The sequence below is a fragment of the Filicampus tigris genome, chromosome 15 (assembly GCF_054856515.1).
Source record: "Filicampus tigris isolate MCC_2025a chromosome 15, RoL_Ftig_1.0, whole genome shotgun sequence".
NCBI lineage: Eukaryota > Metazoa > Chordata > Actinopteri > Syngnathiformes > Syngnathidae > Filicampus > Filicampus tigris.
The window spans coordinates 13007260-13032141 of record NC_141231.1 but is presented as its reverse complement, the minus strand read 5'-3'; the positions used below and the strand labels follow the sequence as shown (position 1 = coordinate 13032141).

The following is a 24882-nucleotide window of genomic DNA, read 5'->3' as shown; positions in this document are numbered from 1 at the left end:
TTGAAATCCTAACCCTTCTTTGAAGCCCTTACGCACTTTTTATACTCTATTTTGAAAGCCCTACCCTAATCTGAAACCAAACCTAATTTGAAACTCTTTGAAATCCTAACCCAATTTTTGAACCTTTACTTGAAACCCTAACCATAGTTTGAAAACATGACCCTAATTTGAAAACCTATTTTGAAAACTAACCCTACTTTGAAACACTAACCCATCTATTGAACCTACCTTGAAAGCCTAACCCTTGTTTGAAACCCGACTTTAAAATCCTAACCCAGTTTTAAAACCTACTTCAAAACCCTAACCCTAGTATGAAATCTTACATTGAAACCCTAACTCCACATTAAAACCCCAATCCTAGTTTGAAAACCTACTATGAAACCCTAAGCCAATTTTTAAACTCTACTTGAAACACAAACGTTTGAAACTCTAACATGACTTTGAAACCCGAATACTAGTTTGAAAATATACTTTGATTCCAAAACCCTACTTTGAAACTCTAACCCTAGTTTGAAATCCTACTTTGGAAACCTTAACCCTACATTGAAACTGTAACCGTAGTTTGAAACCCTACTTTCAAACCCTAGTTGGAAACCCTACATTGAAATCCTAACCCTAGTTTGAAACCCTACTTTCAAACCCTAGCCCTACTTTCAAACCCTAACCCTACTTTGAAACCCACAAAACCTAAATTGAAACCCTACTTTGGAAACCTTAACTCTACATTGAAACTGTAACCGTAGTTTGAAACCCCACTTTCAAACCCTAGTTGGAAACCCTACATTGAAATCCTAACCCTAGTTTGAAACCCTACTTTCAAACCATAACCCTAGTTTGAAACCGTAACCCTACTTTGAAACCCACAAACCTAGATTGAAACCCTACTTTGGAAACCTTAACCCTACATTGAAACTGTAATCGTAGTTTGAAACCCTACTTTCAAACCCTAGTTGGAAACCCTGCATTGAAATCCTAACCCTAGTTTGAAACCCTACTTTAAAACCATAACCCTAGTTTGAAACCCTAACCCTACTTTGAAACCCACAAAACCTAGATTGAAACCCTACTTTAGAAACCTTAACCCTACATTGAAACTGTAACTGTAGTTTGAAACCCTACTTTCAAACCCTAGTTGGAAACCCTACATTGAAATCCTAACCCTAGTTTGAAACCCTACTTTAAAACCATAACCCTAGTTGGAAACCCTAACCCTACTTTGAAACCCACAAACCTAGATTGAAACCCTACTTTGGAAACCTTAACCCCAATTGAAACTGTAACCGTATTTTGAAACCCTACTTTCAAACCCTAGTTGGAAACCCTACATTGAAATCCTAACCCTAGTTTGAAACCCTACTTTAAAACCATAACCCTAGTTTGAAACCCTAACCCTACTTTCAAACCCACAAACCTAGATTGAAACCCTACTTTGGAAACCTTAACCCTACATTGAAACTGTAACCGTAGTTTGAAACCCTACTTTCAAACCCTAGTTGGAAACCCTACATTGAAATCCTAACCCTAGTTTGAAACCCTACTTTAAAACCATAACCCTAGTTTGAAACCCTAACCCTACTTTGAAACCCACAAAACCTAGATTGAAACCCAACTTTGGAAACCTTAACCCTACATTGAAACTGTAACTGTAGTTTGAAACCCTACTTTCAAACCATAGTTGGAAACCCTACATTGAAATCCTAACCCTAGTTTGAAACCCTACTTTCAAACCATAACCCTAGTTGGAAACCCTAACCCTACTTTGAAACCCACAAACCTAGATTGAAACCCTACTTTGGAAACCTTAACCCTAATTGAAACTGTAACCGTATTTTGAAACCCTACTTTCAAACCCTAGTTGGAAACCCTACATTGAAATCCTAACCCTAGTTTGAAACCGTACTTTAAAACCATAACCCTAGTTGGAAACCCTAACCCTACTTTGAAACCCACAAACCTAGATTGAAACCCCACTTTGGAAACCTTAACCCTAATTGAAACTGTAACCGTATTTTGAAACCCTACTTTCAAACCCTAGTTGGAAACCCTACATTGAAATCCTAACCCTAGTTTGAAACCCTACTTTAAAACCATAACCCTAGTTGGAAACCCTAACCCTACTTTGAAACCCACAAACCTAGATTGAAACCCTACTTTGGAAACCTTAACCCTAATTGAAACTGTAACCGTATTTTGAAACCCTACTTTCAAACCCTAGTTGGAAACCCTACATTGAAATCCTAACCCTAGTTTGAAACCCTACTTTAAAACCATAACCCTATTTGGAAACCCTAACCCTACTTTGAAACCCACAAACCTAGATTGAAACCCTACTTTGGAAACCTTAACCCTACATTGAAACTGTAACCGTAGTTTGAAACCCTACTTTCAAACCCTAGTTGGAAACCCTACATTGAAATCCTAACCCTAGTTTGAAACCCTACTTTCAAACCATAACCCTAGTTTGAAACCCTAACCCTACTTTGAAACCCACAAACCTAGATTGAAACCCTACTTTGGAAACCTTAACCCTACATTGAAACTGTAACCGTAATTTGAAACCCTACTTTCAAACCCTAGTTGGAAACCCTACATTGAAATCTTAACCCTAGTTTGAAACCCTACTTTAAAAACATAACCCTAGTTTGAAACCCTAACCCTACTTTGAAACCCACAAAACCTAGATTGAAACCCTACTTTAGAAACCTTAACCCTACATTGAAACTGTAACTGTAGTTTGAAACCCTACTTTCAAACCCTAGTTGGAAACCCTACATTGAAATCCTAACCCTAGTTTGAAACCCTACTTTAAAACCATAACCCTAGTTGGAAACCCTAACCCTACTTTGAAACCCACAAACCTAGATTGAAACCCTACTTTGGAAACCTTAACCCCAATTGAAACTGTAACCGTATTTTGAAACCCTACTTTCAAACCCTAGTTGGAAACCCTACATTGAAATCCTAACCCTAGTTTGAAACCCTACTTTAAAACCATAACCCTAGTTGGAAACCCTAACCCTACTTTGAAACCCACAAACCTAGATTGAAACCCTACTTTGGAAACCTTAACCCTACATTGAAACTGTAACCGTAGTTTGAAACCCTACTTTCAAACCCTAGTTGGAAACCCTACATTGAAATCCTAACCCTAGTTTGAAACCCTACTTTCAAACCATAACCCTAGTTTGAAACCCTAACCCTACTTTCAAACCCACAAACCTAGATTGAAACCCTACTTTGGAAACCTTAACCCTACATTGAAACTGTAACCGTAATTTGAAACCCTACTTTCAAACCCTAGTTGGAAACCCTACATTGAAATCCTAACCCTAGTTTCAAACCCTACTTTAAAACCATAACCCTAGTTGGAAACCCTAACCCTACTTTGAAACCCACAAACCTAGATTGAAACCCTACTTTGGAAACCTTAACCCTACATTGAAACTGTAACCGTAGTTTGAAACACTACTTTCAAACCCTAGTTGGAAACCCTACATTGAATTCCTAACCCTAGTTTGAAACCCTACTTTCAAACCATAACCCTAGTTTGAAACCCTAACCCTACTTTGAAACCCACAAACCTAGATTGAAACCCTACTTTGGAAACCTTAACCCTACATTGAAACTGTAACCGTAATTTGAAACCCTACTTTCAAACCCTAGTTGGAAACCCTACATTGAAATCTTAACCCTAGTTTGAAACCCTACTTTAAAACCATAACCCTAGTTTGAAACCCTAACACTACTTTGAAACCCACAAACCTAGATTGAAACCCTACTTTGGAAACCTTAACCCTACATTGAAACTGTAACTGTAGTTTGAAACCCTACTTTCAAACCCTAGTTGGAAACCCTACATTGAAATCCTAACCCTAGTTTGAAACCCTACTTTCAAACCATAACCCTAGTTTGAAACCCTAACCCTACTTTGAAACCCACAAACCTAGATTGAAACCCTACTTTGGAAACCTTAACCCTACATTGAAACTGTAACCGTAGTTTGAAACCCTACTTTCAAACCCTAGTTGGAAACCCTACATTGAAATCCTAACCCTAGTTTGAAACCCTACTTTAAAACCATAACCCTAGTTGGAAACCCTAACCCTACTTTGAAACCCACAAACCTAGATTGAAACCCTACTTTGGAAACCTTAACCCTAATTGAAACTGTAACCGTATTTTGAAACCCTACTTTCAAACCCTAGTTGGAAACCCTACATTGAAATCCTAACCCTAGTTTCAAACCCTACTTTAAAACCATAACCCTAGTTGGAAACCCTAACCCTACTTTGAAACCCACAAACCTAGATTGAAACCCTACTTTGGAAACCTTAACCCTACATTGAAACTGTAACCGTAGTTTGAAACCCTACTTTCAAACCCTAGTTGGAAACACTACATTGAAATCCTAACCCTAGTTTGAAACCCTACTTTCAAACCATAACCCTAGTTTGAAACCCTAACCCTACTTTGAAACCCACAAACCTAGATTGAAACCCTACTTTGGAAACCTTAACCCTACATTGAAACTGTAACCGTAATTTGAAACCCTACTTTCAAACCCTAGTTGGAAACCCTACATTGAAATCTTAACCCTAGTTTGAAACCCTACTTTAAAACCATAACCCTAGTTTGAAACCCTAACCCTACTTTTAAACCCACAAAACCTAGATTGAAACCCTACTTTGGAAACCTTAACCCTACATTGAAACTGTAACTGTAGTTTGAAACCCTACTTTCAAACCCTAGTTGGAAACCCTACATTGAAATCCTAACCCTAGTTTGAAACCCTACTTTAAAACCATAACCCTAGTTGGAAACCCTAACACTACTTTGAAACCCACAAACCTAGATTGAAACCCTACTTTGGAAACCTTAACCCTACATTGAAACTGTAACCGTAGTTTGAAACCCTACTTTCAAACCCTAGTTGGAAACCCTACATTGAAATCCTAACCCTAGTTTGAAACCCTACTTTAAAACCATAATCCTAGTTTGAAACCCTAACCTTACTTTGAAACCCACAAAACCTAGATTGAAACCTTACTTTGGAAACCTTAACCCTACATTGAAACTGTAACCGTAGTTTGAAACACTACTTTCAAACCCTACATTGAAATCCTAACCCTAGTTTGAAACCCTACTTTCAAACCATAACCCTAGTTTGAAACCCTAACCCTACTTGGAAACCCACAAACCTAGATTGAAACCAAAGCCCTAATTTGAATATCTGCTTTAACTTTACTAAACTCTAATGAACTAATCTAATATGTTGCCTATACTCCAGAATCCCATGTTTGTTTTTTTCATTGCATGGTCAGGTACCTAAACTACTTTGCCACCAAGTCCAGCCCAACGGGGGTCATCCTGGACCTGTGGGAGGCGCAGCACTTCCCCGACGGCAACCTAAGCCGCCTGGCCCAAGTCCTGGAGGAGATGGGACGCCACGACAGCCTACTCCCCGCCGCCAACGAGCACTGACGTCTTCACGGCGACTGTAAACAACAACAGCAAAGCTGCTCCTACGGGCACCTCTGTGGTATTCATGGCACCGGCCGTCGCCATGGAAACAGGCCTCGACTTATTCACGAGAAACAATCCCCAGACGGATGTTGAAGAGCGAGCGTCTTGGGGTCAGGTCTCCATGGCAACCCGGCCAATGGACTCATGTTCTGTGATAGCATAGTATTTAATATGAATAATGATAATCCCATTTATGATTTTGTTTTTGAAAGAAGCGACAGTTTGTTGGTTTTCTATGATTATTGTTTGCTGTCTTTCATCCTACCATTTGGATACAAAGGTTGATGACGTGGATTTCTCTCCTGATTATTTGTACGTTGTGAAAAAGGAGACCCGATGGAGATGTGGATGTAATTGTATGTCAAAAGAAAATCTATTTTTCTAGGACCAAATGTAAGCAGTACGGTTGCTTTTTGCCAAATAATTGACACAAGATGTGTGAGGTTCACTTGAGGTTGGTCATGCGATTCAAATGAGTGATTGTCACATCAATATTAGTAATATTCGTAAATGCATTTTTTTTTTAGGCCGTCTATGCAAACTTTTTTTTTTCCCATGTATTACACATCCTTATGGGAATAGCCGTTTTTTTGTTGTTGTTTGTTTGTCGTGCGGCTTCGTGATGCTAACGTGTGTTATGTACAAGCGAGAATCCTCACCAGGCGCTCCAGTCTCGACGCAATTGTATAAAGTGTAAGAAATGTGATTTTTAAAACTAATAATAAATTATATTTATATGCAACACTGACAACAAAAACTGTGGGGAGTGTTGTTGTTGTTTGTTTGTTTGTTGAACCACAGCCTATCATAGCAATCCCAAGATTAGTGTTTCCCAACCTTTACTGAGCAAAGGGATTGGAATGTTTCCAGCAATTAAAGTAATATTGCAGCCAACGTATAGTTGTGCAATTACAAAACTAGGTTAAAAAAAAAAAAAATCTTGTAATGATGTAATGCAATACTCAAGTCTAACAGCAAGGGGCAGCAGCGCATAGCAAAAGCGATCAATTTTTTGTTTGTTTCTTGTTGTTATATATATAAATATACTTCACGAGGACACGTTATTATATTTTCCCCAAAAGTAATTTCAATTAGCCTTGCAGTGTTAACTAAGGTTATGAATAGCTCACGTTTACAAATGTGAGTGGGGTTGAGTGTAGAACAGGTTTTTATTAGCCTGTTTTCAGTGCTCTTGTACAATCACAATGTCTAGATTAAATACATGTATTGATGACCCCCAAAAAGAGAAAATTCAGCATTGTTTTTTTTATACATACAAAAGAATGGTGCAAACCAACAATGATGAAAGAGAGGAAGCAACGTACATTTATTTTCCAATTAATTTAATCCAACTGATAATAACCAATGACCCAAATGAGGTCACTGAGCATCATGTTCTTAGGCTAGACAAAATCAACAGTACAAAAGACTGCACATATATAAATACTGCTCCGTGGCTAAAGAGGGAGGGGCTGGTGTCCCCCCTGGCTCCGCTTAAGAGCCACTCAGCTTTCACAGAAAGCACAGTGGGACTAACACAAAGGTAAGGTAAACTCCTCCCCTTGTCAAATGGGTCTTAGTAGTACGGTTCTTTCTTGTGCGTGTCACGGCTTGATGTCCTGAGATTCCAACATCCTGGCGAGGGTTTTCTTCACCCGCAAGGCGGTGAGGCGAGAGGCCGGCTTGTGTGACCAGCATTCTGACATCAGTTTTGCCATCGGATGTAAACACTGAAGAAAATGATGAACAAAACAATGATGCTCCTGAATTCAGACATAAATTATGTCTCTCTCTCTCTCTCTCTCTCTCGCTAATGAGAGCTAGCATAGTTTTATGACTCATAATACATTCTAATATTCTGTTGTGTGTGCATCACAGAAGTGATGACGGTGTACGAATACCTCATCAGTGGCCCAACGGTTGGCAAACGCCGGTCTTTGCTGCTTGACGCAGACCACCTTCCTCATGTCATCATAGGAGGGGTCAGAGGCCACCAGGTCATAATAAGGGAGCTGGTAGTCCTCCACAATGCCTTCGCGCATCACATACACCAACAAGTATTAGCATATCATAAAAAACATGAAATCGAATGAATATTACCTCCGGAGACGCAGCGTCGAGCCATCTCCCACACGATGAGGCCGAAGCTGTACATGTCGGCCATGATGAAGGACTGGAAGTGGGTCCTGTTCAAGGTCTCGTCCAGGACCTCGGGAGGCATGTAGCGCTTGGTGCCCACCCGCAGATTGGGCGGCACGTCCACCTCGTTGGTGTCGCTGGCGGAGGACCAGAAAGCAGATTGGATAATGGATATATAGATATACCGTATTTTCCGGACTATAAATCGCGATTTAATAAGTAATTAAAATAGTATGATAAAAAGACAATTTGACTGTCTATCAATACATCTACACAAAATAGTGTATTGAACCTTTAAGACACTTGCCGTGCCTCTGGCTGTGGTCTTGCATCAGCTATACACGTACGGAGCGGAGAGCGGAGAAGACGAACAGAGATAATTACGACCGAATACATACATACTTTTGGAGACTTGGAAATAGGGGTGGGGGATATGACGATATTAGATCGTTAAGCGGTTTAACGTGTTCACGATCTCATAAAGCCGAATGATCGTTTGATCGTCTAAATGGCACATTCTAAACAGTTTATCTTTATGGCGGCGCAAAGCCCGGCCAACCAATCACAGCACGCACAGTGCACCGTACGGGACACTCCCCGCCTCCCTGTTTGTTTTGTATAGCGGGGAGCTATAGCGGAAAGTCACCACGAAGCAGAATTGGTCCCGAAAAGCAATTCCACATCCACAGTGTCTATTTGGTTTGGCTTTTCCTCGGAGGAGAAAGCGCAAACCAGTTATTTGCAAAGTTTGCAGAGACTCTGTTCGGACGTCAGCGCCGACAGCCAAAGCAAACGGAGATCAGACACGTTAGCCAGAGGCAGCCGCAAGCTAGCTCCAAGCTAACGCAACCCACGGTAACAGTTATTTAACAAGAGCACTCCATATGAAAAACAAGCAAGCAGTGTAAAGAAGTAACTGAGGCAGTCACTTATTACCTTGCTGAAGACATGATTCCCATTAAAAGAGTGGAAAACAAGGGGTTTAAAAGACTCTTCAAAGTACTGGACCTGCGTTATGAGCTGTGTTTTTATGTTTACATTATGTTACCTTTTATGTTTACATTCACTGCACATTTTGATAAAAAAAATGTCACTATTCAAATTAAAACCTGTTCATAAGAATTAGCTGACTTAAAATGTCTTTTTTTTTCTTTTAGAGTTTTATACACATTTTAAATATGTTTTATATTTTTAGCCTGAGGAAAATAGTCAGAAATGGGCAAATTAGTCTTAAAAAAAAACGATGCAAAAAAAAAGAATCATGATAAAATCGTGATTGTGATTTTATTTGAAAAAAATCGTGATATGATATTTTTGCCAGATCGCCCACTCCTACTTGGAAACATTCTACATGGTCGGCGATGAATAAAAGACTTATTCAATCGATCTACGACCGTTTTGGTGAGTTTCAAGTTATCTTAGCGTAACTTTCTTGTAATCCTACATGTGTGAATGTAAGCTAAATGTTACCATTGTAGCTCGGTGGAAATGTGTGCTAAGCGCACAATTTTATCATTTTGATGTATATGGACACATTTATTAGTGTTACACGACGGAGACAACTTGGCTTCCGGGGGATGGGGGCGTTGTGTAATGTTACGTAAGCATACCGTTCAGTGTTGCCTCTATTCTGTTTTTATTTTAAATTGTTCGTCATTTGAATTTTGAATGTCATGTCTGTTCTTCGTGTTTGATTTTATCAAACACATTTTCTCCCAAAATGCGACTTATACTCCAGTGCGACTTATATATTTTTTTTTCATCTTTATTATGCATTTTATGGCTGGTGCGACTTGTACTCCGGAGCGACGTATAGTCCGGAAAAAACGATATGGATATACTGTATATATAAAAGAAGTAGTAATTGCTTTCAAGGTTATACTGTTCAAGTGATACACCTCAACTGAGCGGTTAAGATCTTAATATTTTGGAGAGGACCTAAGTTTCTTAAAAGTTAGGGGGAGTCTTTTCCCAGTGTAATATAAAAGTAGTGCTTTGGTGCCATTTTGGTGGCTTCTTGGTGCCAAGGAAGTGATGAGGGGCTATTAGGCCAAAGCACTAGCTGATATAAAAATACTGCTTTGATGCTATATTGTGGCCTCTATACAGTTTAACATTTTCCTGAGCCAATCAGCAACAAGAGACCAAGAAAACAACCAGAGAGCGTTTACCTGTTGAACTTGACGGCCAGGCCAAGGTCCGCAATGCAGCACGTCCCGTTCTTCTTGACCAAGACATTCTTGCTCTTGAGGTCTCGGTGGGCGATGGCCGGCTTGCCCTGCGTGCCGTAGATCTCGGTGTGCAGGTGGCACAGGCCCGATATGGACGAGTACGCCAGCTTGAGCAGAGCCCTGGCGTCCAGCGTGTTGCATTTGAGGTAGTCGTACAGCGAGCCGTTCTCGTGGTAGTCGGTGATCAGGTACAACTGCGTCCACGAGCCCGTGCCTTTAATGTCGGCTGCTATGAAGCCTGATGGTAGGAACGTTAAAAAAGTAAAATAATAATAATAATAATAATAATAATAATAATAAATGTTAGCTGTTCCCTTTCTTCTTAGGGTCTTCAAAGGGTGGAGTTTTACTCTTTTTATTTATTGTTTTGTCAGGCAGTTGTTAAGTTCCCATCACTTTCTGTTACAGTTGAATGGTCAAATAAAACTTTGATTATTATGTTTTGTAAATATTTAAATGTGGATTATGTATTATTTTTATTGTATGAACTTTATGTTGCTTTAAAAATGCAAATTTTGGGGGGAGAACATTTTTAGAACGTTTTTTAGAACTTTTTTTTGTATGGTTTGTTAAAAAATGTCAAACTGGTTTATTTTTGTATTTTAAATTTCGGTAAATTATTTTTTTATCTTTATGTATTTGTAAACAAAACAAACTGGATGACAAATTAAGAATAGCGATAGGAACATATATTTTTTTAAAGATTTGAAATGATTTTTTTATTTTTAAAGCATTAAAGCATTTTATATAAAATAAACTGCATACATATTTATTTTAAAGTTTTAAAATACAATGGTATCTTACTTGTATTATATTACTAGAATGTATAATAAATAAATACTATTTTGGGGGAAAATAAAATATTCATTTAAAAATATTTTCTTAAATGTACAATACAAATGCACACTAAACATGAAATATCACTTTTGACAATGTGTTTTCTGATTTGATGACATATCGACAGTGAAGTAACGACAGTGCATCAAGAGCACCGCCGGCGACCTCTCACCCAGAATGTTATCGTGCCGCATGAGGAAAGTCTGGTAGATTTCCGTCTCCCTGAACCAGCTCTCTTCCTCGGTGGTGAAGAACACTTTGACAGCCACTCGCTCGCCCCGCCACTTGCCCATCCACACCTCCCCGTAGCGCCCCTTCCCGATCTGCTTCACCATCTGAATCTGCTTGGCGATGGTGCGCTGAACCTGGTGATGCCGCACAAAAACAGCTGTTATTTTCAGCCAGCAAAAGTTGAGTGGCTCTCAACTTCTCCTAATATCAGTCTTTATTCCCACACTGACTATACACTGGACTAGGGTTGATTTACACAATATTTCAAGTGATAAAACACTGAGTGGGTTGATGAATATCCTTCTAGGCTCATTATTAATGAAATAATAAACTAACTATCAAGCTAATACTTATTAATACTTGATAGGTTCCATGCAGAGGGTGCAGTGATTTTTTCCTACCAGTAAGGGGAGCCCTGAGCCCGAACCAGAGCCGACGCTGTGGGAATGTTCGATGAGGTCCTTGAGTGACTCCCCCGGGGGGATGTAAGAGTCGTCCTGTTCTAGGTTGATGCTGTAGCGCGGCTCCGACTCATGCCGCTTGTACCTAAACACACGCAAGTCGAAGTACAGATACGATGCAGAAAAAAATTAAAACTTGACTGAAAGGAGTAGTACTGATTCAACACCTGTACTTTGGTAAAAACTAAAAAGTAGTCTGAAATGTAATGTTTGTGCAAAAGCAAATTCTGTAAATAAGTAAAACGTTTTTAATTTTAGCTTGCCTATTTTGACAATGCTAAGAGTGGAAGGTACGGATAGCTAATTTCAAATTTAGGGAGCAAAAGTAAAAAGTCATCCGGAAAAGAAATATTCTACTAAAGTAGAGAGATACCTAGAAAATCTACTTAAAGCAGAAGTCAACCAAAACATATTTTTTTCAAGAATAAGTTCCCATTAGGCCCACTAGTTGAAACACGGCAATCTGATTATTATTGCGTTTGTGGAATATGAGTTAAGCAACAAAATCCACCTGTTTTTAGCCATCTCAGGGGGCAGCCATTTTGTCACTTCCCTTGACTGAAAATGACATCACAACTACTCAGGGCTCAGACAACGACCAATTATGGCTCAGCTTCAGAAAATAGTACAGCTGTGATTGGTCGTTACCTGAGCTCTGGGCAACTGCGAGGTCATTTTCAGTCAACAGAAGTGACAAAATGGCCACCCCCAAAGATGGCTAAAAACGGGTGGATTAACTCTTATTCTACAAATGCAATATTTATCATATTGCCTTGTTTCAACTAGTGGGCTTGCATAGAACATATTCTTGAAAAAAATGTGTTTGGGTTGACTTTCACTTTAAGTACAGTAACAAAGTACAAATACTTTACACCACTGATTTCTGTGACTAAGTTCAAAGTTCAAAACAGAAGGTTACCTGACACAGCAGATGATGAAGACGATTACGACCAAAACGCTGCAGACCGTGATGGAAATGAGGAGAGCCAAGTAATGGGCACCGCTGTCCACATAATCTAAAAAAAAAGAAAAAGAAAAAAAAGAACATGTGATTTTCCCTATACGGGACCGATTTCCCTCCATGCACCCGCAAGCCGGGGATCGATCACATCCCCTTCCTGAATCCTAAAGATCACATGTCACACGGACATGCCTCCAGTAGCAGCTCTGGGGCTCTAAACTTTCAGCCAGTCATGATCCTGTCACTCACACACACACACACACACACACACAGGAAATGAGATCCAATAGGTGAGTTGTATTTTTTTTTTTTTAAATCACAACTCTAACCCAAAGCGGTAATCAGTAACTCACAACGTTTTGAGAACATTTGCGACATTGAACGAACCCTGACGTGAACGCAACATTTGCTGTCGTCGAAAACAAAACACTCGCGATCGTTCCCCACTCAGCGGGATTTAACCACTACGCTAACCCTGACCAACCCAGCACACTAATAAATAAGTTAACATTTTTTTTCTGTCATCTCAAATGAATAAAGAATACATCAGACAATGTCACAAACTCAGCTAAGAATGGTTTCGCTAATTGGCATTTTCCGTCAGTTGGTCATGACTCCGGAAATAGATTCAAACAGGACAAACAACACCTTCCCTCCCCTCGCAAGCAACTTCACAAATCGGCCGTCGCTTCCTTCCGAAAAGGGAAAACAAAGTGTTTGTTGGAGAATAAAAGTGAAACAGAAGTGCGACAGCAATGCGCACGTGAAGGCAGAGCAAGCGCCAAACAGATGGACTGACAGACATCTCGCATCCGTCTCGAGTCGAGAAACTGAAGCAGCCCCTGGGGCGAGGCTGTCTTTTTCATTCCAGGGTGAGAGAGAACAAGCCAAGCCAGCAGGTTCTGTTTCGCCTGCAGACTTGGGGATAGGGCTGGGATCTGATTAGAATTGAGTGAGTACGATTAGTTTATCGAGACTGCTTATTGATTCGATTCCTTATCGATTCTCTTCAATTTTGGACAAAACATGCAGCATATCAAGTATGTTCTCATAATATGGAATTGTAATGTATCTTGAGGGGAAAAAAGCAGTAGGAAACATGTGTCTCAAAATGTCAAGAGACCAAAAAAGCCAAATGCAGTTTTTGGTTTCCTGGATACCAGAGTGTCAAAAGTATCATTTCAAGTGATAACGCACTGAGTGGGTTTGTAACGCAAATAAACCAGTTCCACTCTTATAGGTCCAGACGAAATGAGAAAAAAAAGAACTTTTAAGAAATAAACTTTATTCAAAACTAGTTCAGACATAATAACAAAATTAATTGGTCTGTGAAAAAGAACATACAGCATTAGACCTGTTTTTTTGCAAAAGCCATCCTCACAATTATAGAAAGCCACTTTTAAAGGGGGTGGAATGAGAGTTAATCCACTCGTTTTTAGCCATCTCTGGGAGCGGCCATTTTGTCACTTCCGTCGACTGAAAATGACATCACAACTGCTCAGAGAAGGTCAGCCAGCCTCCCCGGAGTCACAACCGAGAGAAGTGAGCATCAGCGCGGCCTTGCCAGTGACATGCACCCTGTTCAGAATTTTCTCCTTCTCCTCTTTCGTAATTCTCGCCTTGACGTGAGCACAATATCAGCCCAACCCAAGCCGAGAACAAGGTGCTTAGCAGCAGCCAAACTGCTACTCATAAATGTAACCTGCGATGCGCCTATTCAGGTTTGAACTTGAAAGACCATGCTGATGTCTAACCAGTCGGGGGTGTAGTGAACCAAAACAAACTGCTCGGTGCCAACGTACGGAACGCAAGCATGAATTCGCAGTGGGCTGAATCTGCGATCTAAAAAGAGAGCTGTAAGACGGCCGCGTGTCTCACCTGAGGTCCGCAAGGGAGGTAGAGTAGGGTGAAGGTTGCGGTTGCAATAGTCCTGATCCGTGCAGCACTCCAGAGCTCTCCTGTAGCGAGTGTTCACCATGTCCTATCCGGCAATAACGCACGGCACAAGTCACAAGACTTAACATGGGTTCGACAGAAAAGTTGATTACCACAAGAACACATGGAATCCAGAACCAGCCAGTAACCCTAATTCTAAATCTATAACCTAAGCCTAAAACCTAACCCAACCCTAAACCTAAAACCTAACCATGAAACCATAAATTACAAACTCCTGCACGTGAACTAGCGCTTAACGATTTATTGTTTTGGCATTGAAATTGTGATCTCAGACAACACGATTTCCTGATCATCAAAGCTGTGTTTTTTTTGTTGTTTTTTTTGTTTTAAGCGCTCTTGTGACAGGACACACTAACCAATCAGCTCCAAATTGGTTAAAAAGCACTGTATCCACGTCACACAGTTACCCAAGTCCCTGCTTTACTGGCTGCTTGCGAATGCTAGGCGCTAAGCTACAAGCTACGAGCTGTGACTCTCCTTTATGTAACTAATTCATGCCTCCTGTGGCATTAAATCAAACTTCTGTCGCAACCCCAACCCAACACTGACTCTAGCCCTAACCACAAACCTGACTCCTATCCCAACCTAACACTAAACCGCCCAGCCCCAACGCCAACATTTTTTAAATCTCCATTTCGAAAACCAACCCCAGCGCCCTCACATCCCCCTCTTCGAAGAATTTTGATTGACACTACAACTAACCCCCAATCCCTACCTCCGCCCCAACCTTGACTCTAACCCAAACTCCAACACCAACCCAACACTGACTCAAAACTAACCCAACCACACACCTTGACCCAATTTGTTAGGTAATAGGGGTGTGCCTCTCTCCAATAAAAAAAAACATTGATCCATATCCCAATACATGGGGTGCAATACGATTCAAGGACTTGTCTGAATTTGAAGTGGAACGATTAGATTCACTTGGTTGATTACGACTCGATTCCATATGCTATGGCTCGGTTCAAAACCGTGTGATGCAGTGAGTTTTGTTATTGTCATTTTACATACATGTGAATGAACTTGTCAGTACTCTACACGTGGCATTTCTTTTAAAGACAGATCTCTCCAATGAAAGACAATTCAAAACATATGTCGGTATACGAGTGGGACGATTCGATTCGGTTTGATTCGATGCACTAATCTTCTAAATGAAAAGCTATTTTTTTTAAGTCAAATCGCTTTTGGTTACACCGCTATTAGGTACACATGAACACATGGAGGGAAGACAACTCACTCTGCACTGGAACTCCGATCCAGCCATCCCCAAACAGCCCGACGTGAACACGGCCAGACCGCTCTCCTCTTCCTCCTCCACCATGGTGAAACAGAAACCGTCCGTCCTGACAAACAACATTAAATGTCAATTCATGAAAATGTGACATTTTTCCCATGTGTGGCTGGAGTCTACCTAATGAGTTCTACCGTACATGCAACTGTTGTTAGCGGAGTCTTCAGGGCAGTGCTGGGTGCAGTGACACCACAGCATGTTTTGGGCCGTAAGGGTGGCTGCACCACTGTTGTTGCTGCTCCCCTCGGGCCGCCGCTCCGACTCCTGCTTCCAGGCATTCCTCAGCAGCATGCTGTCCAACAACTTGCCTGAACACATAAATAGAGACAAGTTCAAAGAAAAGCTATATAAATGTGAGGTTCAAGGATCCAGGCAAGAACTAGGATGAAAACCGTCTCCATGGTAACGACATCCACCGTGCCGACTCAAGCGACCGACATGATGATGTCGACAGACCGAGAGTAAGACTCACTGTATTAAAAAGGAAATGATATTATGCGTCTTATTTATGCATCTTATCTTTATCAAAGACTCAGATCAGGTTATATTTGATAAATTCAATTCAATTCAAATAAAATGTTAAAATGTAAAATGAATAAATTTGTTTAAAATAAAAGGTAAAAAAAAATTAAATTAACATTGAATACATGAAATGCAAAACTGAGAAAATAAAATGCTTTTTTTTTTTTATTATTATTAAATACATTTAAAAAAATAGACCTTGGCACTCAGCCAAGAGGTTTCTAAGACCCAACGTTAACCAACTGTTGTTTTTATGTATTGTTTTTTTAAGATAATGTACCACCTGGTGTTGAATTGTTTATCGCTAATGCTGGAGCACTCTCTAGTGGACAGAATGCACACTGCAACTACCATTTTGCAGGATTGCCTCATTTATTATAATTACATCTGAGGTACGATATGAGAGTTAGACTAAACGTGAAATCTTTGTAAGGATAATAATGTCTATAGTACAGTCTACGGAGACTTTTCTAAATTTAACAATCCGTTGATGAGTCATTTTGTGTCATCCCGTCAAACGTTAAAATTAAGACCATTAAAAATGAAGTTTTAAAATGACCGTTGGTCAGATCAAAAAGGAGACAGCATCATGTGAGTCACATTTGTTGTGCTCTTGAAATCGCACAGCATGTTCTCCTAAGATAATCTACGTTCACGGGGAATTTTGTACACTCCTTCTGATCTCCCAAAAGCGACCTTGGCGTCTTTTTTTTTTTTTTTTTAATCAGCATCTGCAAGTCTGTAAAGTGCGCGCTCATGCATAAAAAGAAAGTGGAATGCTTCATGAGGTCATTAAACCTTTTTTAGATAAACCTCGCCTCGAATAAGCGTTTGGTTTTTATCAACGAGCGCAGGGGCAGGTCATTCAGGGAAAGCTGACATCATATTTTCTGGAGGAGTTGTCACATGCAAAGCAAAACCTTATCAGGGCAACGATACTCCCTCTTGTGATCCTGTCTGGCGCTCAGGGCAAGGCTGCAAACGCAAACCAGCATGTGAAGGTGGGAGAATTTGGCGATGTTCACACTCTCCGGGATTCTGAACCACTACAAATAGTGTGTCCGTGCCCATTTTAAATAGTAGAAGAAACATTGAGAGGTTCAGAAATGCAAAGAAACAAGGTTCGAAATGGGAAAAAAAAAAAAAAAAAAAGCACACATAAGTGCTGCCAACCTATTGAAATCCACTTCCAGAACAATTGATCTGAATGTCCGCATTTTTAACATCATGTCAAGAAAATTACTGGATTACTTGAGTTTCACGGCCCAGACCAGCGCACATTAGGTCACAACATTTCAAGTTATATAATTTTTCCCTTATTTGTTATCAATCTGAAATGCCTTAGTATGTATGAGAACACCTTTAAAATGGACAAAAAACGACCGATATTCAAGGGTAGACTACACAGGATGAGACGCTTCACACATATCCACGTTAAATAAATGCATGCAAATTAGGCAATCCTTAAAACACCGAACTAAAAAAGATCAACAGATTTGTTACTAATATATGTATAATATATTACTTTTCGGCCTTTCCTACAGGATTAGTAGTTTTTATGTCATCAGGGCTTGACAATATGAGGGACATAATTCAGGAATAGCTCTCAGACTTACTACTGAAATGCTTTCATACAGTGAATGTATGAAATGTGAATGTATTTCTTGCATGCTTTGTCGCAATTATCATTGACACCTGTGCGTGTATGTCTCTCTCTCTCTCTCGCTCTCTAATATGCAAAGTAACCCCAATTTCCGCGTAAATCGGATTTCACCATTGAAGTCGAAATTCACGTCAAAATACTAAAATACATTAAAATAAAAAAAAGAAAAAGAAAATGCTGTACTTACCATTAATGCTGAGGGGTGGACGGAGAGGAGGGGAGGGCAAAAAAGGCAAAGATACTCCCGGCGCACAAACGCAGACAAGCACTATACGCACTGGCTAAGCGGAAACACAATGGTGCTGGGGACAAAATGGCATGGCAAAATGGGATGTCAAATCCAATCAAAAAGCATTATGATATTGAAATGTGATCAAAATAAGCTCATTGTTAGAAGAAAAAAACAAAAAAAAACAAAGTGTCGTCAATCTTGAGACAATTTGGCGTTATGCGCAGCCAACAAACAGACTTGCTATGTCAGCAACGGCCGCTTTCAAGGTCACCCCGAAATCTGATCTACATCCCCCACACATTCCACAGGCTGCTCCTCCGCATAGACACACGCACGCACACACACACACACACACACACACACACACACACACACACACACTGGATGTACAGTATGTTACTGTGACATTTCTCTACTATCCAGTGTTCTCCACATTATTGATAGGAAAAGCTCTCAACACTTCAACCTTGAACGTAACTCACCAGGAACAATTAATGACTCATTTCTAACGCATCTGCTCAGCTTTACTCATCTTCGATGTTTGAGCATCATATAGACGAACTCTCCGATGAATTCCATAAATTTTTGCTTATATGAAGTTCACCAGGGAGCTCTCAGTTTTGGGTGGTCTCGCCCTCATTGTTGTCATCAATTGCATGCAGAACGGTGCCAATCATAAACAAACGCAAATATTGAAGGCAGCACAATGACTCGACTTGGTTTCCCGCCGTGCCTGCGTGGGTTTTCTCCGGGTACTCCGCTTTCCTCCCACATTCCAAAAACATGCTTGGTACCAATATATATGATCACGCTCGTTTCCCCGAGTGCCAATTTCCCGCCCTGACGACCGTTCAATCACGTCTTCACAAGCGCAGAGGATGACGAGCGGGATAAGTTCCTCCAGGTGGCCGTCATAAATCTCCCGCTCAAAGGAGACATCTTCCATGTGTCTCAGGGGTGCTCTCCGACCCCTAGAGGGGATAGCGAGCAACTTGCCAAGGGGGTCATTCATCCTGCGGCCTCCGCCTCATGCTTCTTAACCCCTCGACGGGCTTCAAAGATTGGACGTATGTGCGCGCGAATGTGTCGGAAGAGCGCATTCCAATCCATCTCCCCCCCACGGGTCATCTGTTTCTACTGTTCCGGCGACCTGCTCCGTGTTTACCAGCCGTGACCGTGCAGCCCTGGGGATGAAGACGATGCAGGAGTGTCTGTCATGGTTTGACAAGATGATGCCGGACTTGCCTACCGTCCGATCCCGCGTATCCTCGGACCAACTCTGTCAAATTTGCACTGGCTGGCAGAGAAATGTGACGCACGGGTGCCAGTTTTGCAGAGAGGTGCCATATCCACAAAGACAACACACAAACACAGACGGGCTATAACCTAAGACGCTGTTTTTTGGACAATCAATAAGGCAAGCTTCACATCCCCATACGGACAACCAAATATTTAAGAACAAACTAAATGCCGGGACAAACCCCAGTGAAGTGTCCCCCCGTTATATCGAGCTTCATCATTCGCACGCCTAAAATCCTGCAGATGTTTGTGTAGAAATCTGAAATTGCCAATCAATCAATCAGTCTGTAGTTTATAGCTTTTTTTAATGTGATTTTACAGTATATTTCCACTTACATCACTTTCAGGGCTCTATTGTCGTGATCGGCATCAATCCAGCATGGCATAACCCTGCGCTTCAATTTCGCAGATGACTGCAGGCTAGTGGCCCTACGAGAGGGAGGGCTGCGCCACTGTAGGAGCGGTCGAAGCCGACTTCAATCATAGCCAATGTCAGCGGCGCCTTTCATTCGCTTTAAATGAGAGCCTCAACATCGTGGATGCTAAGGGTGTGATAAAAAAAAAAAAAAAAGACAAGGGAATATATCGTTGTGGGCCTCTTGACAAATACGCATATCCATACGGAGTCGTCAGAATTGATATTGAACATTCATTCATAAGGTTTCCTGGTGAGACCCTGAAAGCTGTTCCTTGCTCTACAGTGCGCACACATTTCGACCAGTCTGGCTGTAAACTAGAAGTGCTGCTAAAAGAAAACATTTTCGCATCCAGCGTGATAAAAATGATAATTTGCGTATCTTTATGAGTCTTTTCTTAAAAATGTATGTAAAAGTCACGTAAAACTAATCGGAAATACGCTTCGCCTTGGAGGCCATGTATCGTATCGTGACTCCATTATCACGATATGCATCGTATCGTCCGGTAGTTGGCGATACCCAGCCCCGGCGGATGCGCCCGTATGTGCCGTTTAGCCGGCACTTGGCGACTGACCTCGAGCCCCCCACCACCCCACCCCGATCGTTCATGTAAGGGGAGGAGGCTCATGGCTACGTCAACCCTGTGCCCGACTGAAACTGTACAAACTAGGCTAATATCAAACGCAAGCATCGCTCTAGTAGTCCATGTATGTGTGAGTCTCTGCAGACGGCCTCCAGAAACAGGTGGCTGGCGTAAAAGACTGTGCCGCTCAGATTTATGGCCAATCTCCCACATGTTTTACTCGTTTGAGGGATCCTCAACATATCAGATCACAAAGGAAGGCAAGGAAGTACGGCTGAGACGTCGGGGCGAGAATAAAGTCAAGTGTAGTGTGGTCGGATTTTGGCGTATTAGGCAATCGAGTAAAATAGCGCTATAAAGCGCTTGTGGCGTGCTCATCGGAAGCACTCCGTCAGCGCGAAAATGTAGCGATGAAAATGTGAGGCCTTTGCGAAACATTTGCTTGCATATCTCATAAAAAAACTCTTCATTTTCATTCATTAACGATAGACACAGATAGAATGATTGGATGGCGGGGGTGTGGGGTGTGGTATCACATTATACTCGACTTTATTTATAGAGCCCTTTAAAAACAACCGTAGCTGTAAGATAGCGCTGTACATTAGTGATTATTATTACGCCGTACGTACATGAATAAAACACGCTGATAAGAGACTCTTACGGCGAGGTACTCGTCATCATCGTCGGCTGCAGCGGCACGGGAGGTATTTCATCACCAACTGCGAAAGTTACAGCCAGCACCCCGTCACTACTGGATTTTACAGCTGGTCTATATCTTTAGCACTCTTCCACCATAATGTCTGTGCGCTTGAACGGTAGCTCGCAAAAAAAAAAAAAAAAAAAAGTTGCATAAAAAGGACTGCAATAGTCATTAGTAACCTAGGCCATGGGACGACTAAAAACAAAATATTTCCATGGAAAAATATGCATTGTGGTGAGTGCAAAAATCGACAAAGGAAAAAAAAAATTGAATTAAAAATCGCAGCGGTGGCGTCCTACGATTTCCTACTCAATTCCCACGGGAACGCGGGAGTCGTGTCTAATGTGCCGCTCAAGTGTTTTGAATACAAATCGTGTCGGCTTGTCAATCATTTTCCTGACTAGAAAGAGAACAAATGCCGAGGTGCCCCACTTGAGGGCCTGGAGGGGGGCTTGAGATAGGGAAGGGGGGGGGCGGTCGCGGACCCGACCGCCTGTCACAACCTTACAGGCCAGCAGGACACTGTTGGCATTCATCGTAAAAAGACAACTGGCTGTCCATCTTCAAACGATGCAGAACAGGAGTGTGCAGCGGGACATAAGAGCGTTAACTCAACGTCGTACAATAACTACAAAGGAACTAGGAGTAACTTTTCTCAAGTTAAAATACATACATTTTTTACGCTTTGGCAAAAAAAAAAAAAAAAACTCATGGAAATTGGTCGAGATATGAGCAATTTAAATCCCTTTTTCAATGCCCTTGCATTGCCTTTGATGGGCAAATGCATTGAGTTTTACGTGGCAAAATCATCCCCATAACTATGAACGTAAACTTCAAATTCAAGTTTCTGACACTGGCTACCCTTTAGCAGAGTTAGCGCATCTTTACACTTGCTAACGTTACCTTGGTGGCTACCGCTAATGTTATCGTATTTATAGTTGCATTTGCCTGGTCATTCTGAAATACAGTCTCATTAATTCTAATCTTATGTTAACTAATTCACTGCAGTTGATGTTTAAAGTCTAGTTAGCATACTATTAAAGCCGCCGAAGTATATAAAGAGTTCCGGACCCGATCCCTATCACTCGTGAAGAGCAAAATCACACACATAATAGACACCCGATATAAAATGCATTTAAAAACTATAAACCTAAAAAATTCTTCAAAAAACGCGGATCAATCCCCAATAAGCTTTTTCCATGAAAAAATGATTTTTTTGTACAAATATGTACCGTTATGGTACTTAGATTAAACAATGGCTCTTAATGATTAATTGACTGTCAGTTGTCAATTAATTTGACAATCAATTAGTTATTGATTAATCGATTAATTGTTGCACCTCTAAATTCAAGAATATAGTTGTAATCCAAGTTTTCATACAAGAATAAAGTCATAATCTCACGCTAATAATGTGTTTTTCACAAGTCATAATTCACAACACTTTAATTATTCTAAATTAGAAAAGGTCAGATTTTTTGAAGTTGTAAGCTTACAAGAAAAAGTTGTAATGTACCAGAATGAACGCAAACACCCCAAAAAAGAATCAACAGAGTGATGGCACATAACCCCCAAAAACTCCCAAGCTGGCACTCTCGTACAGCCGTAGAAGCGCACACTTGTCTTGGCTCACCTTGCGATTTTGGGCTCAGCAGCGTCATCAGGAGCAGAGCATGCCAGGCTAGCATCGCGCCACCGCTGCCGCCACCGCCGCTTTTCAAATCCTCCCGCAGCAATCAAGAAGTTGTCGAAAGATGAATACAGTCCTCCACCTACTGAGCCACTCCGACACTGACAGCCTGGGAGAGAAAGGCAAAAGGGGGGTGTTAAGAGGCGGGGGGTGTTACTTCTCTCTGGGTGTCCGGCCCTTTTTGCCACTGAGGCGACAGCTGAGCGCATGTGGACCCCACAACACAACACCGACGGGGAGGTGACAGGAGGATTGAAGTACCAGAGATATCGACACAGTGGAAGCAGATCTATGCTTACATACACACACAAACAAATCCATTCGCTTAATCGATTGCATAATCGAGATTAATCGATTCCAAAAAGACCTGATAGTGACAGCCGTAGAGAATGACTTCACACACTGTCAATTTTTTTTCAATACATATATATATATATATATATATATATATATATATATATATATATATATATATATATATTAGTGCTGTCAAAATTAAAGCATTAACTATGGAGATTAATTTAAATTTCATAACGCACTTAGAAAAATTTAACTCAGTTAACTCAGTTTTATTTACTTCCTGTAGCAGCTGACCTCTGCTCACTGTGCATTCAAACTTAGAGGAGCGTCACTGTCGCAAAGACGGACTTTTACATAGTTTAACTTTAAAAAAGTTGCTTGACGGCTCATTGGAGAAATCCAAAATAATTCAATTCAAATACCGTATTAGTTGTACGTCTTTGGTGTATCGTTCAACTGTTGTATTTTACAGGAAAAGAATTGTATTCAAGGATCAAAGAAAACTATTAGAACAGTCTTTGAATCGAAATATACTTTTACTTTTTTCCACATTAATTCCAAGATTTTACTCAAGTAAATAACGGTTCCAAGCTTCGTAAAAAATTGTAGTTGAAAAATGCGATTAATCGCGATTAATTATGGAAAAGTTTGTGATTAATTAATTAAAAAATTGTAATCGTTTGACAGCAATGATATATTTATTTCAAGTATTATTCCACTAATATTTTTACTATTTTTAGACTGTAGTATTCTAGTCAACTACAGGCAGTTATGGCAATTACAAAATGCAGTAAAAATGTCAGTAATTTGGATTAGAGAGGTTTACACAGCAGGCACATTGCAATGCAAATGCTAAAGTATCGTGTGTGTTTGCGCGTGTAGAGGTGTGTGAACGGGGCAGAAGCCGCGGCGTGGCGTCAGGTGACGACGAGGCGATTAGAGCTCACACCTCCAGGCACGGCCGCCGCCACTTTGCAACCCGCCGCTAATCCCCGAGGCAGACGCACACGTTAACAATGGGGACACATTCCTCACGTCAATATGTATGTCGTAAAAGGATTAACCCAGCTATTAGCCAGATTACATCAAGTTCACTGAGAGTAAAAAATCACAAACATGTCACAAAGTATTCTTGTGAGATGCATTCTCTTGCCGACGGGTGGATGAAATAAACAGCTTGGTATAAAAATGGCAAATTCATGAGAATAACATACTAATATCAACAAAATATATTTAAAAATCGTATTTTCATATGCCTGTGATAATACATTTTTATTTTATGAGGGTCTAAATGTATATTTTTAGAAAATGCATTATCCTATGTGAGATTTATGCGACTCATAATCTTGCGACTCAGATCAAATTTTTTTTGCCCGTATGCGACCTGTATCTGTTGTTTTTTTTATGACGGTCTGAACAGCTCAATTCCATTTTTTTCAAATCTGACCTGGGTCGCTTTTTCAAATGTTGTCCTAGATTGGATACGTAGAAGATTTTTTGCAACACGAAGTGCTTGATTGTCTGTGAATCTGAAAAGTCTGTTTGAGTAGCGGAATTACCTTTAATTGAATTCCTCTTGAAACGTGAAGCCTAAAGTGGACATTTGTGGTGATGGTCGTAGCCACATAAACGGCAATGAAGCGATGTCGTCTTTAATGACATCTCCTTGAAATAAGATAGAAAAGCCTTGCCTCATTAGTATCCCTCCACAAAAGACGACTCAATGTTTCTCGATACATGGGTTACAATACCATTCAATGGTAAAATGATTTTTAACTATAACAATTCGATTCGGTTCAATTCATTGGAATTACAATTTGATTCAATATGGTATGTTTATAAAGATGCAA

The 24882-nt window shown here is 40.6% G+C and overlaps 2 protein-coding genes across 8 annotated transcripts in view; one reads left to right on the top strand and one right to left on the bottom strand.

Annotated features, from left to right (window-relative positions):
• The window catches only part of unc5cb (unc-5 netrin receptor Cb), a 193260-nt gene extending 186986 nt beyond the window's left edge, over positions 1-6274 (top strand). For all 7 annotated transcript variants that reach the window (XM_086053437.1, XM_086053439.1, XM_086053436.1 and 4 more), the window contains one exon: positions 5322-6274. In XM_086053437.1, the coding sequence (XP_085909563.1) occupies positions 5322-5481 (160 nt within the window). In that variant the 3' untranslated portion in view covers positions 5482-6274. The remainder of the gene's footprint in view (positions 1-5321) is intronic.
• Positions 6275-6849: 575 nt separating this feature from the next.
• Positions 6850-24882, bottom strand: part of bmpr1bb (bone morphogenetic protein receptor, type IBb) — a 42141-nt gene continuing 24108 nt past the window's right edge. The window contains exons 3-13 of the mRNA XM_086053570.1: positions 22676-22841; positions 15770-15938; positions 15577-15682; positions 14262-14364; positions 12342-12438; positions 11363-11507; positions 10903-11095; positions 9834-10131; positions 7624-7799; positions 7425-7555; positions 6850-7253 (exon numbers count right to left, since the gene is read on the bottom strand). Of these exons, the coding sequence (XP_085909696.1) occupies positions 7128-7253; positions 7425-7555; positions 7624-7799; positions 9834-10131; positions 10903-11095; positions 11363-11507; positions 12342-12438; positions 14262-14364; positions 15577-15682; positions 15770-15938; positions 22676-22730 (1599 nt within the window). The 5' untranslated portion in view covers positions 22731-22841 and the 3' untranslated portion in view covers positions 6850-7127. The remainder of the gene's footprint in view (positions 7254-7424; positions 7556-7623; positions 7800-9833; positions 10132-10902; positions 11096-11362; positions 11508-12341; positions 12439-14261; positions 14365-15576; positions 15683-15769; positions 15939-22675; positions 22842-24882) is intronic.